The sequence below is a fragment of the Dreissena polymorpha genome, chromosome 1, assembly GCF_020536995.1.
Source record: "Dreissena polymorpha isolate Duluth1 chromosome 1, UMN_Dpol_1.0, whole genome shotgun sequence".
NCBI classification, from domain to species: domain Eukaryota; kingdom Metazoa; phylum Mollusca; class Bivalvia; order Myida; family Dreissenidae; genus Dreissena; species Dreissena polymorpha.
Genome location: NC_068355.1, coordinates 47,437,827 through 47,453,188, shown reverse-complemented (window position 1 = coordinate 47,453,188; position 15,362 = coordinate 47,437,827). Strand labels below are relative to the sequence as shown.

General features: G+C 36.9%; 1 protein-coding gene across 1 annotated transcript in view; it reads right to left on the bottom strand.

Moving 5' to 3' along the window:
• LOC127872302 (multiple epidermal growth factor-like domains protein 11) overlaps nucleotides 1-15,362 on the bottom strand; it is a 153,834-nt gene that overhangs the window by 11,726 nt on the left and 126,746 nt on the right. Inside the window, exons 4-13 of the mRNA XM_052415665.1 lie at nucleotides 10,260-10,382; nucleotides 9,513-9,638; nucleotides 8,825-8,953; nucleotides 8,211-8,336; nucleotides 5,816-5,941; nucleotides 5,128-5,256; nucleotides 4,513-4,638; nucleotides 3,586-3,711; nucleotides 2,898-3,026; nucleotides 2,283-2,408 (exon numbers count right to left, since the gene is read on the bottom strand). Coding sequence (XP_052271625.1) covers nucleotides 2,283-2,408; nucleotides 2,898-3,026; nucleotides 3,586-3,711; nucleotides 4,513-4,638; nucleotides 5,128-5,256; nucleotides 5,816-5,941; nucleotides 8,211-8,336; nucleotides 8,825-8,953; nucleotides 9,513-9,638; nucleotides 10,260-10,382 — 1,266 coding nt within the window. The remainder of the gene's footprint in view (nucleotides 1-2,282; nucleotides 2,409-2,897; nucleotides 3,027-3,585; nucleotides 3,712-4,512; nucleotides 4,639-5,127; nucleotides 5,257-5,815; nucleotides 5,942-8,210; nucleotides 8,337-8,824; nucleotides 8,954-9,512; nucleotides 9,639-10,259; nucleotides 10,383-15,362) is intronic.

Here is a 15,362-nt window from a genome sequence, read left to right as displayed (position 1 = left end):
AACAAGGTCAAAAAGCGTCAAACACACACCGCTTAGCATGTTCGAAAGTTCTCAGACCCATTTACATCGATATTAATGAAAGCACTATCTTCCAAAACACGAGCCTTCACAACGAAGCTGCCTGATATTATAATGTGATATATAGTTTGATATCTGAGATAAGCCATAAGCGATTTCCAAATATTGAAAAATCGCAAGAAGAAATCTACATGTATAGTCCAAAGAAAAACGGAAAAATATTTATGTTGGAATAAATGGTTTTTTTTTTAAGCTTAACGCAAATCCTAGGACTATAATGACAATATATCAATCCCGATGTTAAGTTCACAAATCATAATAATATTCTGCTACTTATACTTAGAACGACGAATGTGAGGATGATATTTATAATATGCGAATTCGATGTAAAATTCGCATATAAAAATCATATTATTGATACGAATACTAAGAACGACGAACATCGTCTTGTTCCAATTTAAATGGAAAATTCCTCAATCGTATAAGGCGGCACTAGTGGAAATAACTATGCCCTATGTTAGCATAGTGGGTTACGTTCATTTTTATATCGATCGGGTTCTGCCCGTAAATGAGCAATTGATTTTTGTCATTTCATAACGAAAAGAGACAATTACTGCAACTGTTGTTCCGGTTGAGATCAAAACAATGATACTGTCTGACATTTTATGAAGATTGAAAATATGTGTACGTTTAATCATGAATGGATAAAACATGGATAAAACATGAATTCCTTGTCGTGAAAATCCTTCAATATTGATTACGTAGTACGGAAGAGCTACGACGGAGGGAGCTTCTAAAGATGTATTCGCGCAGTCTGGTCAGGAGCTTTCCAATCCGCACCTTATGCGGATGCAAATGCATGTCTGGAGCTTCACTGTTCGGATATGACGTGAGGCCCATTTTCCAACAACGCAACTTAATATACATGGGAATGCAAAAATATTTTAAATATTAGATTGAATGATTGTAATTCGACAAGTTGACAAGCCATTCGAATATTCGCAGATCTGTTATATTTGTAAAACCCAATGAAATAATAGCATTTAAAACAAAGTACTGAAATTATACAGCCCACGAAAAAAAACGGGATTTTATTAATTACATTTTTAAAGTATGTACCGGTAATATTAATTATTTTATAGAAAACTTTGAATGTTTTATGCACTGTTTGGAGTATTCGTACTTAATTTTGAACACCAAAAGCAAATGACCTTCTTTGTCGTATTGTTATATTTCAACTAAAACAATGGACAGTAAAAAATATATGATCAAGAATAGTTTATAAATAATCAGCAAATATTTAAAGCGTGATTCATGAATACGATACTGATAATTAGTCACACGAATGTTTCTGCTTTAAAATACACGAATACGAGACACAAATAATGTTCAAAGAAAAGTGAGCATGTTTGGTCATTATTTTGCCGTGCGTTACGACGGATTGCACAAGCTAATCTGAGACGACACTTTACACTTTGCACATATTTCCAGGAACGCGGCTCATATTATGGCAAGCAAAATTCATTATAATGCTAGCGTACCCTCGCAGTCCCCCCTGTCACTGAGTTTGAATCCCTCGCTGCAGCGACACTCGTAGCTGCCTATCCGGTTTTCACATGTCCCGTTTCGGCAGGGGCCCGGTTGAAGCTCGCACTCGTTGATGTCTGAAAACAGGGACAGGAGTTCCAACCAGTTTGTCTATAGCACACAAGCCCAGTATATTTAACATGTTTAACATAAAATTTGTATTGAACATTTAGGTAAATTTCACGTTTTTGTATAGAGTAAACGCTGAGTGGATGTGTTACACACTAGGCCATGAGAATATCACAATCCTAGATTTACAAGGTTTCATCTGTTTAAATACCATTGACATACTATGACGGCAACATCTCGATCTCTGTAAATCCGCATACATACAATGAGGAAAAAGCCAAACGTTCAAAGAAAAACAATGTATAACCAATCTTATTTAAACTATTCTTACCCTGATTTTAGGAATATAGCAGACAATGCTCAAAGTAGTTGTATAGCATACATGTACCAGTATAATGGAAGAACCTGCTTGCTTTAAGGGATGTTTCGATGCATGTCGTTGAAAAACAAAACGAATGAAACCTGTATTTTGCAAAACCGCGGAAACATAAAACCGGGATGTCGCACAAACAGAACGGCTTATCAAGACAACATTTTATGGCGCTAAAACAATTTCCCCCCATGAAATCCCGCATATGTTTCACATTAAACTTATATACGTCACTAACCGAGACAGGAGTCCCTGGAGGCAGCCAGTCGGTAGCCCTGATTGCAGGTGCACTGGTAGCTACCCTCGAGGTTACTGCAGTCGCCGTTCGTACAGATCCCCGCCACGTCTTGGCACTCATTGATATCTGAACAACGGCAAGAATATATGAACATAGGTATTTGCACTGTAGCTCAACCATCGATCCGTTGAATACAGTTCGCGCCTTTTGCAAAGGATAGATCGTACGTAACAAACTGGTTAAATGACAACAGTTGCGGTTTTTCGTTTTTTTTCAACTGTTCTACCTAGTTTTTTGCGTTTTTCCCTTCTGGATTTCATTTTATAAATATGGAAAACTGAAAAAGTTGGCAGCTCTAAGTTAATTTCGCACAATGTAAAAGATAAATAACCTCCAATATAAATCTTGTTGAACCATAAACGTTAAATGTTTTCACAACAATTGGACTTTGGTGAGTTGGACATACTAGGAGGATTAAACAAATAATGATATCAAGTCCACCTGCCTGAATTCAAAACTTTTAAAATTGATATTCGTTCTGCACAACATAAACATAAACATGCTTGATATGGTATTAATGGAAATGACTGAATGTGGTATTTAGCCTCTACCTACCTATGCACCTACCGCCCTTGGTAGCTAGTTGGTATCCAGGGATACACATGCACCTGTAGCTTCCCAGAGTATTGTTACAGATGGCGTTATCATAAAAGGGGTTCCGGCTTGCTCGACATTCGTCCACGTCTGTATGGAATATATTTAGTAATTTGTTCTGACTTAGGACTAGTGGCTTTCTTTTGAAGTGCTTAAGTGCGTATCACGTCAAACAAAATAGTATTAATGCTCACACTAAAAACTAAACATGTAAGCGCACAATTCACAAAAATGACGTCGTTCGAAGTAGTAACTCTCAAACGGAGTTTTAACGTGATGATCAAAACAGAAAATCAAGATGGCGACGACAATTCCGATTGTTTTGAGCCATATCAGAAAGACAGTGATTAATGTTTAATTGGGGTTTATATTCGCTAAATATCTCGACATAATTCGGTGGTCATTTCTAACCGCGAGCTTTTTGCGATTACTTTCCTGCATGCAACTCATGAATGAATGTTTGTAAACACTGGTACGATTATTCTTAGAATGTTTATATAGCAGTGTGGTATGGGATACTTGTCCAAACTTTCTATTAAGTTTTCTGACTCTACACGTCACCGGTGATGTAACAAAATACGAGTTTGTGTAGGTGTGAGGCACAACTCAAATGCATTACAAACACAGTGGTGACTCATGCAGCACCTACCGACGCACTCTTGCGTGTCGAGATGTAGCCTGTAACCGTCCGGACAGATGCACTTGTAGCTTCCGAACGTGTTCTGACAGTGACCGTTCTTACAGATACCTGGCGTCTCGCGACACTCGTCAATGTCTGCAAAAAAAACGGAAGATATCCATGTAGCAGAAGCCGCGGCGGAGGTCTGAAACGTCGCAACACATGTATATTGTCATATAAGATACCAGATGATCGTTGTAAAATTACTCATTCACAGCACAATGGACGTCGCAAACCTGAGCAGAGCATAGAAGAGCATAGAAAACAAAGCTCTCTTCTCAAGTATTGAACTATTTTTAAATTAAGTTTCAACTGATATAACCTTTGAAATGTCGTTTTTCATCGGTCAGTAATGAACTGTGATACCTTTTGCAAAAAAGTGTTTCATCGTTTAGTAAAAAAAATCCTCATGATAAATCAGTAGTCAGCAACTCGGGTTAACGTCCTTGTCATTTTGTTAGAAATTATTGTTGTATGATGACATTTAAACAAAACGAATTGCAACCAGTTGCTTAAATAAAGCTATGGTGACACCAGGCAAAAAAATAATAATAATAAAAAAACAAAAAAAAACAACAATAACACAAGTTGAACAAGAATGGCATCAAAATCGTCATGAAACAAAGTACATCTACAGTACCGCAATTGTTTCCCAAACATAATCTGTATCATTTGATGGAGATAAGAACAAATATCTTATCATCAAAGAAAAAGATAAAAAAAAACTCTCTATTCATCTAGCATCTGTCATCTGTATTTTGCAAAACCGCGGAAACATAAAACCAGGATGTCGTACAAACAGAACGGCTTATCAAGACAACATTTTATGGCGCTAAAACAATTTCCCCCCATGAAATCCCGCATATGTTTCACATTAAACTTATATACGTCACTAACCGAGACAGGAGTCCCTGGAGGCAGCCAGCCGGTAGCCCTGATTGCAGGTACACTGGTAGCTACCCTCGCGGTTACTGCAGTCGCCGTTCGTACAGATCCCCGCCACGTCTTGGCACTCATTGATATCTGAACAACGGCAAGAATATATGAACATAGGCATTTGAACTGTAGCTCAACCATCGATCCGTTGAATGCAGTTCGCGCCTTTTGCAAAGGATAGATCGTACGTAACAAACTGGTTAAATGACAACAGTTGCGGTTTTTCGTTTTTTTTCAACTGTTCTACCTAGTTTTTTGCGTTTTTCCCTTCTGGATTTCATTTTATAAATATGGAAAACTGAAAAAGTTGGCAGCTCTAAGTTTATTTCGCACAATGTAAAAGATAAATAACCTCCAATATAAATCTTGTTGAACCATAAACGTTAAATGTTTTCACAACAATTGGACTTTGGTGAGTTGGACATACTAGGAGGATTAAACAAATAATGATATCAAGTCCACCTGCCTGAATTCAAAACTATTAAAATTGACATTCGTTCTGCACAACATAAACATAAACATGCTTGATATGGTATTAATGAAAATGACTGAATGTGGTATTTAGTCTCTACCTACCTATGCACCTACCGCCCTTGGTAGCTAGTTGGTATCCAGGGATACACATGCACCTGTAGCTTCCCAGAGTATTGTTACAGATGGCGTTGTCATAACAGGGGTTTCGGCTTGCTCGACATTCGTCCACGTCTGTATGGAATATATTAAGTAATTTGTTCTGACTTAGGACTAGTGGCTTTCTTTTGAAGTGCTTAAGTGCGTATCAAGTCAAACAAAATAGTATTAATGCTCACACTAAAAACTAAACATGTAAGCGCACAATTCACAAAAATGACGTCGCTCGAAGTAGTAACTCTCAAACGGAGTTTTAACGTGATGATCAAAACAGAAAATCAAGATGGCGACGACAATTCCGATTGTTTCGAGCCATTTCAGAAAGACAGTGATTAATGTTTAATTGGGGTTTATATTCGCTAAATATCTCGACATAATTCGGTGGTCATTTCTAACCGCGAGCTTTTTGCGATTACTTTCCTGCATGCAACTCATAAATGAATGTTTGTAAACACTGGAACGATTATTCTTAGAATGTTTATATAGCAGTGTGGTATGGGATACTCGTCCAAACTTTCTATTAAGTTTTCTGACTCTACACGTCACCGGTGATGTAACAAAATACGAGTTTGTGTAGGTGTGAGGCACAACTCAAATGCATTACAAACACAGTGGTGACTCATGTTGCACCTACCGACGCACTCTTGCGTGTCGAGATGTAGCCTGTAACCGTCCGGACAGATGCACTTGTAGCTTCCGAACGTGTTCTGACAGTGACCGTTCTTACAGATACCTGGCGTCTCGCGACACTCGTCAATGTCTGCAAAAAAAAACGGAAGATATCCAGGTAGCAGAAGCCGCGGCGGAGGTCTGAAACGTCGCAACACATGTATATTGTCATATAAGATACCAGATGATCGTTGTAAAATTACTCATTCACAGCACAATGGACGTCGCAAACCTGAGCAGAGCATAGCAGAGCATAGAAAACAAAGCTCTCTTCTCAAGTATTGAACTATTTTTAAATTAAGTTTCAACTGATATAACCTTTGAAATGTCGTTTTTCATCGGTCAGTAATGAAATGTGATAACTTTTGCAAAATAGTGTTTCATCGTTTAGTAAAAAAAAATCCTCATAATAAATCAGTAGTCAGCAACTCGGGTTAACGTCCTTGTCATTTTGTTAGAAATTATTGTTGTATGATAACATTTAAACAAAACGAATTGCAACCAGTTGCTTAAATAAAGCTATGGTGACACCAGGCAAAAAAATAATAATAAAAAAAAATGTTTTCACAACAATTGGACTTTGGTGAGTTGGACATACTAGGAGGATTAAACAAATAATGATATCAAGTCCACCTGCCTGAATTCAAAACTATTAAAATTGACATTCGTTCTGCACAACATAAACATAAACATGCTTGATATGGTATTAATGGAAATGATTGAATGTGGTATTTAGCCTCTACCTACCTATGCACCTACCGCCCTTGGTAGCTAGTTGGTATCCAGGGATACACATGCACCTGTAGCTTCCCAGAGTATTGTTACAGATGACGTTGTCATAACAGGGGTTCCGGCTTACTCGACATTCGTCCACGTCTGTATGGAATATATTAAGTAATTTGTTCTGACTTAGGACTAGTGGCTTTCTTTTGAAGTGCTTAAGTGCGTATCACGTCAAACAAAATAGTATTAATGCTCACACTAAAAACTAAACATGTAAGCGCACAATTCACAAAAATGACGTCGCTCGAAGTAGTAACTCTCAAACGGAGTTTTAACGTGATGATCAAAACAGAAAATCAAGATGGCGACGACAATTCCGATTGTTTCGAGCCATATCAGAAAGACAGTGATTAATGTTTAATTGGGGTTTATATTCGCTAAATATCTCGACATAATTCGGTGGTCATTTCTAACCGCGAGCTTTTTGCGATTACTTTCCTGCATGCAACTCATGAATGAATGTTTGTAAACACTGGTACGATTATTCTTAGAATGTTTATATAGCAGTGTGGTATGGGATACTCGTCCAAACTTTCTATTAAGTTTTCTGACTCTACACGTCACCGGTGATGTACCAAAATACGAGTTTGTGTAGGTGTGAGGCACAACTCAAATGCATAACAAACACAGTGGTGACTCATGCAGCACCTACCGACGCACTCTTGCGTGTCGAGATGTAGCCTGTAACCGTCCGGACAGATGCACTTGTAGCTTCCGAACGTGTTCTGACAGTGACCGTTCTTACAGATACCTGGCGTCTCGCGACACTCGTCAATGTCTGCAAAAAAAAGGAAGATATCCAGGTAGCAGAAGCCGCGGCGGAGGTCTGAAACGTCGCAACACATGTATATTGTCATATAAGATACCAGATGATCGTTGTAAAATTACTCATTCACAGCACAATGGACGTCGCAAACCTGAGCACAGCATAGAAGAGCATAGAAAACAAAGCTCTCTTCTCAAGTATTGAACTATTTTTAAATTAAGTTTCAACTGATATAACCTTTGAAATGTCGTTTTCATCGGTCAGTAATGAACTGTGATAACTTTTGCAAAATAGTGTTTCATCGTTTAGTAAAAAAAAATCCTCATGATAAATCAGTAGTCAGCAACTCGGGTTAACGTCCTTGTCATTTTGTTAGAAATTATTGTTGTATGATGACATTTAAACAAAACGAATTGCAACCAGTTGCTTAAATAAAGCTATGGTGACACCAGGCAAAAAAATAATAATAATAAAAACAAAAAAAAACAACAATAACACAAGTTGAACAAGAATGGCATCAAAATCGTCATGAAACAAAGTACATCTACAGTACCGCAATTGTTTCCCAAACATAATCTGTATCATTTGATGGAGATAAGAACAAATATCTTATCATCAAAGAAAAAGATAAACAAAAAACTCTCTATTCATCTAGCATCTGTCATCTGTATTTTGCAAAACCGCGGAAACATAAAACCAGGATGTCGTACAAACAGAACGGCTTATCAAGACAACATTTTATGGCGCTAAAACAATTTCCCCCCATGAAATCCCGCATATGTTTCACATTAAACTTATATACGTCACTAACCGAGACAGGAGTCCCTGGAGGCAGCCAGCCGGTAGCCCTGATTGCAGGTACACTGGTAGCTACCCTCGCTGTTACTGCAGTCGCCGTTCGTACAGATCCCCGCCACGTCTTGGCACTCATTGATATCTGAACAACGGCAAGAATATATGAACATAGGCATTTGAACTGTAGCTCAACCATCGATCCGTTGAATGCAGTTCGCGCCTTTTGCAAAGGATAGATCGTACATAACAAACTGGTTAAATGACAACAGTTGCGGTTTTTCGTTTTTTTCAACTGTTCTACCTAGTTTTTTGCGTTTTTCCCTTCTGGATTTCATTTTATAAATATGGAAAACTGAAAAAGTTGGCAGCTCTAAGTTTATTTCGCACAATGTAAAAGATAAATAACCTCCAATATAAATCTTGTTGAACCATAAACGTTAAATGTTTTCACAACAATTGGACTTTGGTGAGTTGGACATACTAGGAGGATTAAACAAATAATGATATCAAGTCCACCTGCCTGAATTCAAAACTATTAAAATTGACATTCGTTCTGCACAACATAAACATAAACATGCTTGATATGGTATTAATGGAAATGACTGAATGTGGTATTTAGCCTCTACCTACCTATGCACCTACCGCCCTTGGTAGCTAGTTGGTATCCAGGGATACACATGCACCTGTAGCTTCCCAGAGTATTGTTACAGATGGCGTTGTCATAACAGGGGTTCCGGCTTGCTCGACATTCGTCCACGTCTGTATGGAATATATTTAGTAATTTGTTCTGACTTAGGACTAGTGGCCTTCTTTTGAAGTGCTTAAGTGCGTATCAAGTCAAACAAAATAGTATTAATGCTCACAGTAAAAACTAAACATGTAAGCGCACAATTCACAAAAATGGCGTCGCTCGAAGTAGTAACTCTCAAACCGAGTTTTAACGTGATGATCAAAACAGAAAATCAAGATGGCGACGACAATTCCGATTGTTTCGAGCCATATCAGAAAGACAGTGATTAGTGTTTAATTGGGCTTTATATTCGCTAAATATCTCGACATAATTCGGTGGTCATTTCTAACCGCGAGCTTTTTGCGATTACTTTTCTACATGCAACACATGAATGAATGTTTGTAAGACTGGTACGATTATTCTTAGAATGTTTATATATCAGTGTGGTATGGGGTACTCGTCCAAACTTTCTGTTAAGTTTTCTGACTCTACACGTCACCGGTGATGTAACAAAATACGAGTTTGTGTAGGTGTAAGGCACAACTCAAATGCATTACAAACACAGTGGTGTACCCATGCAGCACCTACCGACGCACTCTTGCGTGTCGAGATTTAGCCCGTAACCGTCCGGACAGATGCACTTGTAGCTTCCGAACGTGTTCAGACAGTGACCGTTCTTACAGATACCTGGCGTTTCGCGACACTCGTCAATATCTGCAAAAAAAACGGAAGATATCCAGGTAGCAGAAGCTTCGGCGGAGGTCTGAAACGTCGCAACACATGTATATTGTCATATAAGATACCAGATGATCGTTGTAAAATTACTCATTCACAGCACAATGGACGTCGCAAACCTGAGCAGAGCATGGCAGAGCATAGAAAACAAAGCTCTCTTCTCAAGTATTGAACTATTTTTAAATTAAGTTTCAACTGATATAATCTTTGAAATGTCGTTTTTCATCGGTCAGTAATGAACTGTGATAACTTTTGCAAAATAGTGTTTCATCGTTTAGTAAAAAAATCCTCATGATAAATCAGTAGTCAGCAACTCGGGTTAACGTCCTTGTCATTTTGTTAGAAATTATTTTTGTATGATGACATTTAAACAAAACGAATTGCAACCAGTTGCTTAAATAAAGCTATGGTGACACCAGGCAAAAAAAAACAAGAAAAAAACAAAAACAAAAAACAATAACACAAGTTGGACAAGAATGGCATCAAAATCTTCATGAAAAAAGTACATCTACAGTACCGCAATTGTTTCCCAAACATAAAATAATGGTTCAAATAAAAACATTTTAAATAGGGCATATTGAAAACAAAGTCTAAACGTACCGACGCAGCCAGTTCCCGTCGCGTTTAGCTGATAGTTGGGCGGGCACTGACAGCGATATCCTCCCACCTCGTTGATACACGTGCCGTAGAGACAGTTGTCAACGTCCGCGCACTCATTTACATCTACAGAGAGTCGCAGTTTATTTTGTCTAGGATCTCAATGCATGATCATTCGTTTGCAGTTGTTTTTATTAGGATACCATCGTTTTAATCAATTAAATTTCAAATGTTTAATTTTGAAAGATTCAATCTTCACTTATGTTTTAGTTTTAAATTAAGGGGTTTTTCTATAAAAATTGCCAATTTTATGTTGCTTGGTTCATCATGAATTTGTAAGGAACGGAGAGGCATTTTTTATAAATCAATATTAGCATAAAACATATCTTAAAAGTTATTTTGAGACCATAAAAATCGAAAAATAATTGTTATTCTTTGCATATTTGTTTATATAACCTTACAAATACATTACAATACAACTATTTTTGAAATACCCGAGGAGTAATGTTAATAAAATAGACAGTCTATATATACATTTAAGAATTTTCATTATGTATGCCTTTTGAAATATTTTCGTTGATATATGAAAACAAGACCGGTAGTATACTTTTTATTTACTTATTGAACGACTACATCAAGATAACACAATATTTTATCCATCTAGTTCCGTATTTATAACTCGTCAACTTTCTAAAAGAATTGCTCCGTAAGTGAAAAACGCTTAGAACATTCACGGCCGCAAATCGCGATATGCCATCACACCATTCAAACGGCCAATCGTACCTCATACATACGTTAACATACGTCAGAGGCCTGTGAAATATTTGCCTAACATTCATAATGCTTAATATCTTTACAAGCTTATCATTTCGTAATCGAACCCCAAACCCAAATTATTAAATAACAGTCATTAAATGAGCAGCGTTGTGGGAAAACTGGGCTTAACGCGTGCGCGTAAATAGCCGTTCCAGATGAGCCTGTTCAGTCCGCAAGGTGCCGGGGACATCTTCCGGTGTTTTTTTTTTTGGTTAAAGGAAGTCTTGTCAAATCTAAAATATATTTTATGAGGAAGTGTTCTCCCTCATTTTACGGATATACATTACCAAGCCCAGTTTTCCCAGAACGCTGCTCAATTGCGTGTGTTCTCATCCACTTCAAATTAACCATATTCTGGATTGCCTCATCTACTGGTTTCTATCCCTAACTGACCTATGCACGGGAAATTACTCAAGTGTCAAGTCAAGTTAATACGGCCATATCAAAACTTGTAATAAGTATTTTTGCAAGTTTTATTAAATGAAATACTGCACTTTAATTATAACGCTTGAAAGATATAATTTTAAATAGTATTGGACGCCTGTAGAAGCGGACAAAAATAAGCGATGGATAGTTTTCCGGCTGTGTGAATTTGAATGGAAATCTGGAGAAAATTGTTCATAACTCTCATTGTACTATTTGTTTCGTTTATGTAGAATTCTAATTTCTATATCAATGACTTCGTTTGAGCGAAGGCGAGCAAATATCTATTGTATTAATACAATATAATGATAAACGATTTTACCAATAAACATCTGTCTTCATTGCAAGTCGAGATTTAAATGACATTTCAATTAGTTTGTTTTTCATGGGTTCACAATATTAGCTTGTTCTCTATGTTTACTTTTTATGTAAAAATGAAATAATACATATTGGTTGCACCCGATTTTAAGAAAACTTATTTCATGCATGAATAACTATAAAGCAGTCAAGTGCGTTACTTTTCTGAACTTCCGTCAGAACAAGCTTTAAATACACTAATGACTGTGAGCAGTCGTACCGTGCCGGCGTCATTATTTGAAATTTTGGATTAACTGATGTACATTCGAATCACGTGCTTGCTCTAAGTTATTAGACTTCACCTATGTAATGTTGGCAGGTTTAAAGCATTTCTTTATAAAATACTTTTATATCAAACAAGCAAATTCATTGAATTGATATCCCCCGCCAATATGCTTCTGGACACAAAAGTGTTATATTTAACACTCAAAAAAGCATTTTTTTCAAGATACAAAGGGCCATATCTCCATTATTAACAGATGGTGTACAATGCCATTTGGCATGCATCATCCTCTTCACCATATAAATACTCATACCAAGTTTCAAAGAAATCCGCGAAAGCACTTCCAAGATATGGCTCCGGACACAAAAGTGCCGGACGGACGGAAAGACGGACGGAAAGGCGGACGGATGGACGGACAACGCCAAAACAATATCCCTCCGCCCATGGCGGGGGATAATTATACACTGTTACACCTTCGAAGCAAGTTGCAGTGTTAGGAAAACCAAAAAAAGGAATAAACGGAATGTTTAATGTTTTTTTTGGCAAGAAAGTTTATAACATGTTTTTACAATGTATCGTTCTATCTTATAGACAGACGCCATCCTTTGTGCTCTTAATACTGCAGCCTGTTAAGTGCAGAGCGTGAGTGAAATAAATAGAGAATAAAAGGTTGGTGGCGTGGATGGAGAATGGTTATCTGGCAAGTCGAAGGAATTTTCGGCTCACCCGATAAGATCCTCCGACGAGCCAGATAACCATTATCCATCCACGTCACCAACATGTTGTTCTATTTATCATGTCACATTTACAACATTCGTTGAAATGTTTCTAAAATATCTAGTTTCGAGTATGTTGTGTTGAAATAATTAATATGGGAGACACCACGCGCGAACAAATATATTGTGACGTCACGTCATGCAAAGCGCTAAGGCTAGCTTCCATCTTGTTAAACAACAAAGAAATCGAGTATTTCGTTATTAATTCAATACACAAAGACGAATTTATGCTGTTTAAATAATAATGTTTAAACAAAAAGTATTTTTCATATATTTGGTATTTTATTAATATAAAAATGTATATTTTATTAATATAAAATAATAAAGGCATGTGCATGCGCGGATAGCGACTGACGGATGCTCGAGGTCCCGGGGTCAACTAGCCTAATATCTTTTGGGTTATTAGGTTACCTGGTTATCAGGCTGATTTAAAGGCATGTGACAGGATAATATCTAATATGTATTCATAACGCACCCAACATTAAGTAGGCAGACCCTTTTAAGACATATTTGAAATGAACGATGGATGGGTGACTAACTTTGATATAATTCGAATCATGCCAAAGCATCCCCTTACATCAAATCCTTTTAATAGTAGTGTGATTATTTATGTGGCAGCTCAATTGGAATTTGAATTCGAATTTTGATTGAACATCAATTTTTATTTTAGATCGACCTGTTCTGAATTTGTAATCGCAGTTAGGCATAATGAAGGATTTTATGACGTTTTGATGGATGGTTGATCTAAGAAATACTAAGAATACACCAAACATACTGTATGTATGCTAACAAAATATTTGCATTACAGTTTTGTTAACATTCGCAGAAATTTATATTTATTAGAATGGGGGTATACAATTTCCTGCGTAACAGAATACTAACTCAGCCTTTGTAATAACACATTAACTAAGTTCTCATGTTTACAATACACGATTTCAACCGTTTAAGTCGAGTCGTAATCATATGTATATGAACGGTTTTGATGTCTTAATAAACATTGAGTTCATCGATTCCTTGGTTCAATTAAGGGAAGACACAATGGCCCATATTCCCCAACCCACTTTAACACTTCAGAATAAAGAGCATACTTATACTCAAGAAAAATAAGTCAGTTATATGCTGGCTAAAATATAGATTGCGTCAAAGAAAAAAGCATTTAGACTTTGACATATCAGGTTTGAATGTACGGAAACGTTCTTATGTAATCACAGTTTCAACGATTGTCTTCGACTTCTTTTCAGACATACGGTGTTTTTTATTTGTGTGAATATATCGTCGAAAATGTGCGGGTTCTATGGATCGCTAGTTTACAATTTAGTGCATATACATGCACCATGATGGTCACCAATTCAATCGAAATAAACGTTTCGCTCACAAAATAAATGAATCTTAATGAATCGAAATGGTATTCATGTTATTTCTTAATTTAGTAGCAAATATACACCCTATTGATCGAACCGTAAAGTATACAATATAATTATTATGGTGTCCGAGAATTCGCGCAACCGATAACAGTAACCCTCCAGCATTGTACTTTAATAGCGCCTGATATATTTATATTTCGACACAGTTCTTCATTTTGAAAGAAACCTCTTTAATATATAATAAATTAGTTTTATTATATCAAGCTGTGTTCGCGCTCAATAAATTAAGTGCCATTGTACATTTTTACACGTAAAAAGTGGCCACTTTAAAATGTATGTAGCTTGAAACCATATTGCTATTGTTGTAACAGCTCTCTTTAATCGAATTAGGAAGTATGCGAAGTATAAAATTAACGATATGGCTATATCCATTTATATTGAACTCTGTATATTAAAGAATATAACATCTTACGTGTATCACATAATGGCGAGTTCGTATAGCCAGGTTCACACACCCCAGGGCAATGTCCAGTACTTGAATTACAATGTACGCCTTCCGCACAATGACCACACTTTTCACTGCAACCTTCGCCCCAATGGGTATCGTTGCACACTGTGAATCAGACAAAACGCACACAAATCTATATATTGTTATTTAAAACGCGAACCATTTACAAAAAGCATTATAATTATGTCGAGCGAAATTCGAGTTTTTTTCATCGAAATGGTTAACATTCATTTCACAAAATTTGTTTAACGGAGTAGTCGAGATAAAACTGATAGCTATATATATATACCCTTGTCGCATCCCTTTGCCCATCGACTGCTGTTGAGGCAGCCATGAGGACAGTTGGCGGCTATTTTATCCTCAAGTGTATATGGTGGTCGACAGTAGCACTCTTTGGAGCAGTCGTATCTACAGCGGTTCTCTGGACAGTCTAAAGTGGACAAAACGACTGATCATAAATATAGACATTATCCGCTTTAATTTTAATTAAAATGTTACAGCCAAGTATCTTCTAGCGAACGCTTTATCATACTTAAAGGGATTGTGGTCAGAAAAAAACTAGATTCGCACTGCTGAATGCTTTTTACCAAAACGTGTTTATTCAGTCAATGATACATAATAAAATGAAAACGAAAAAAA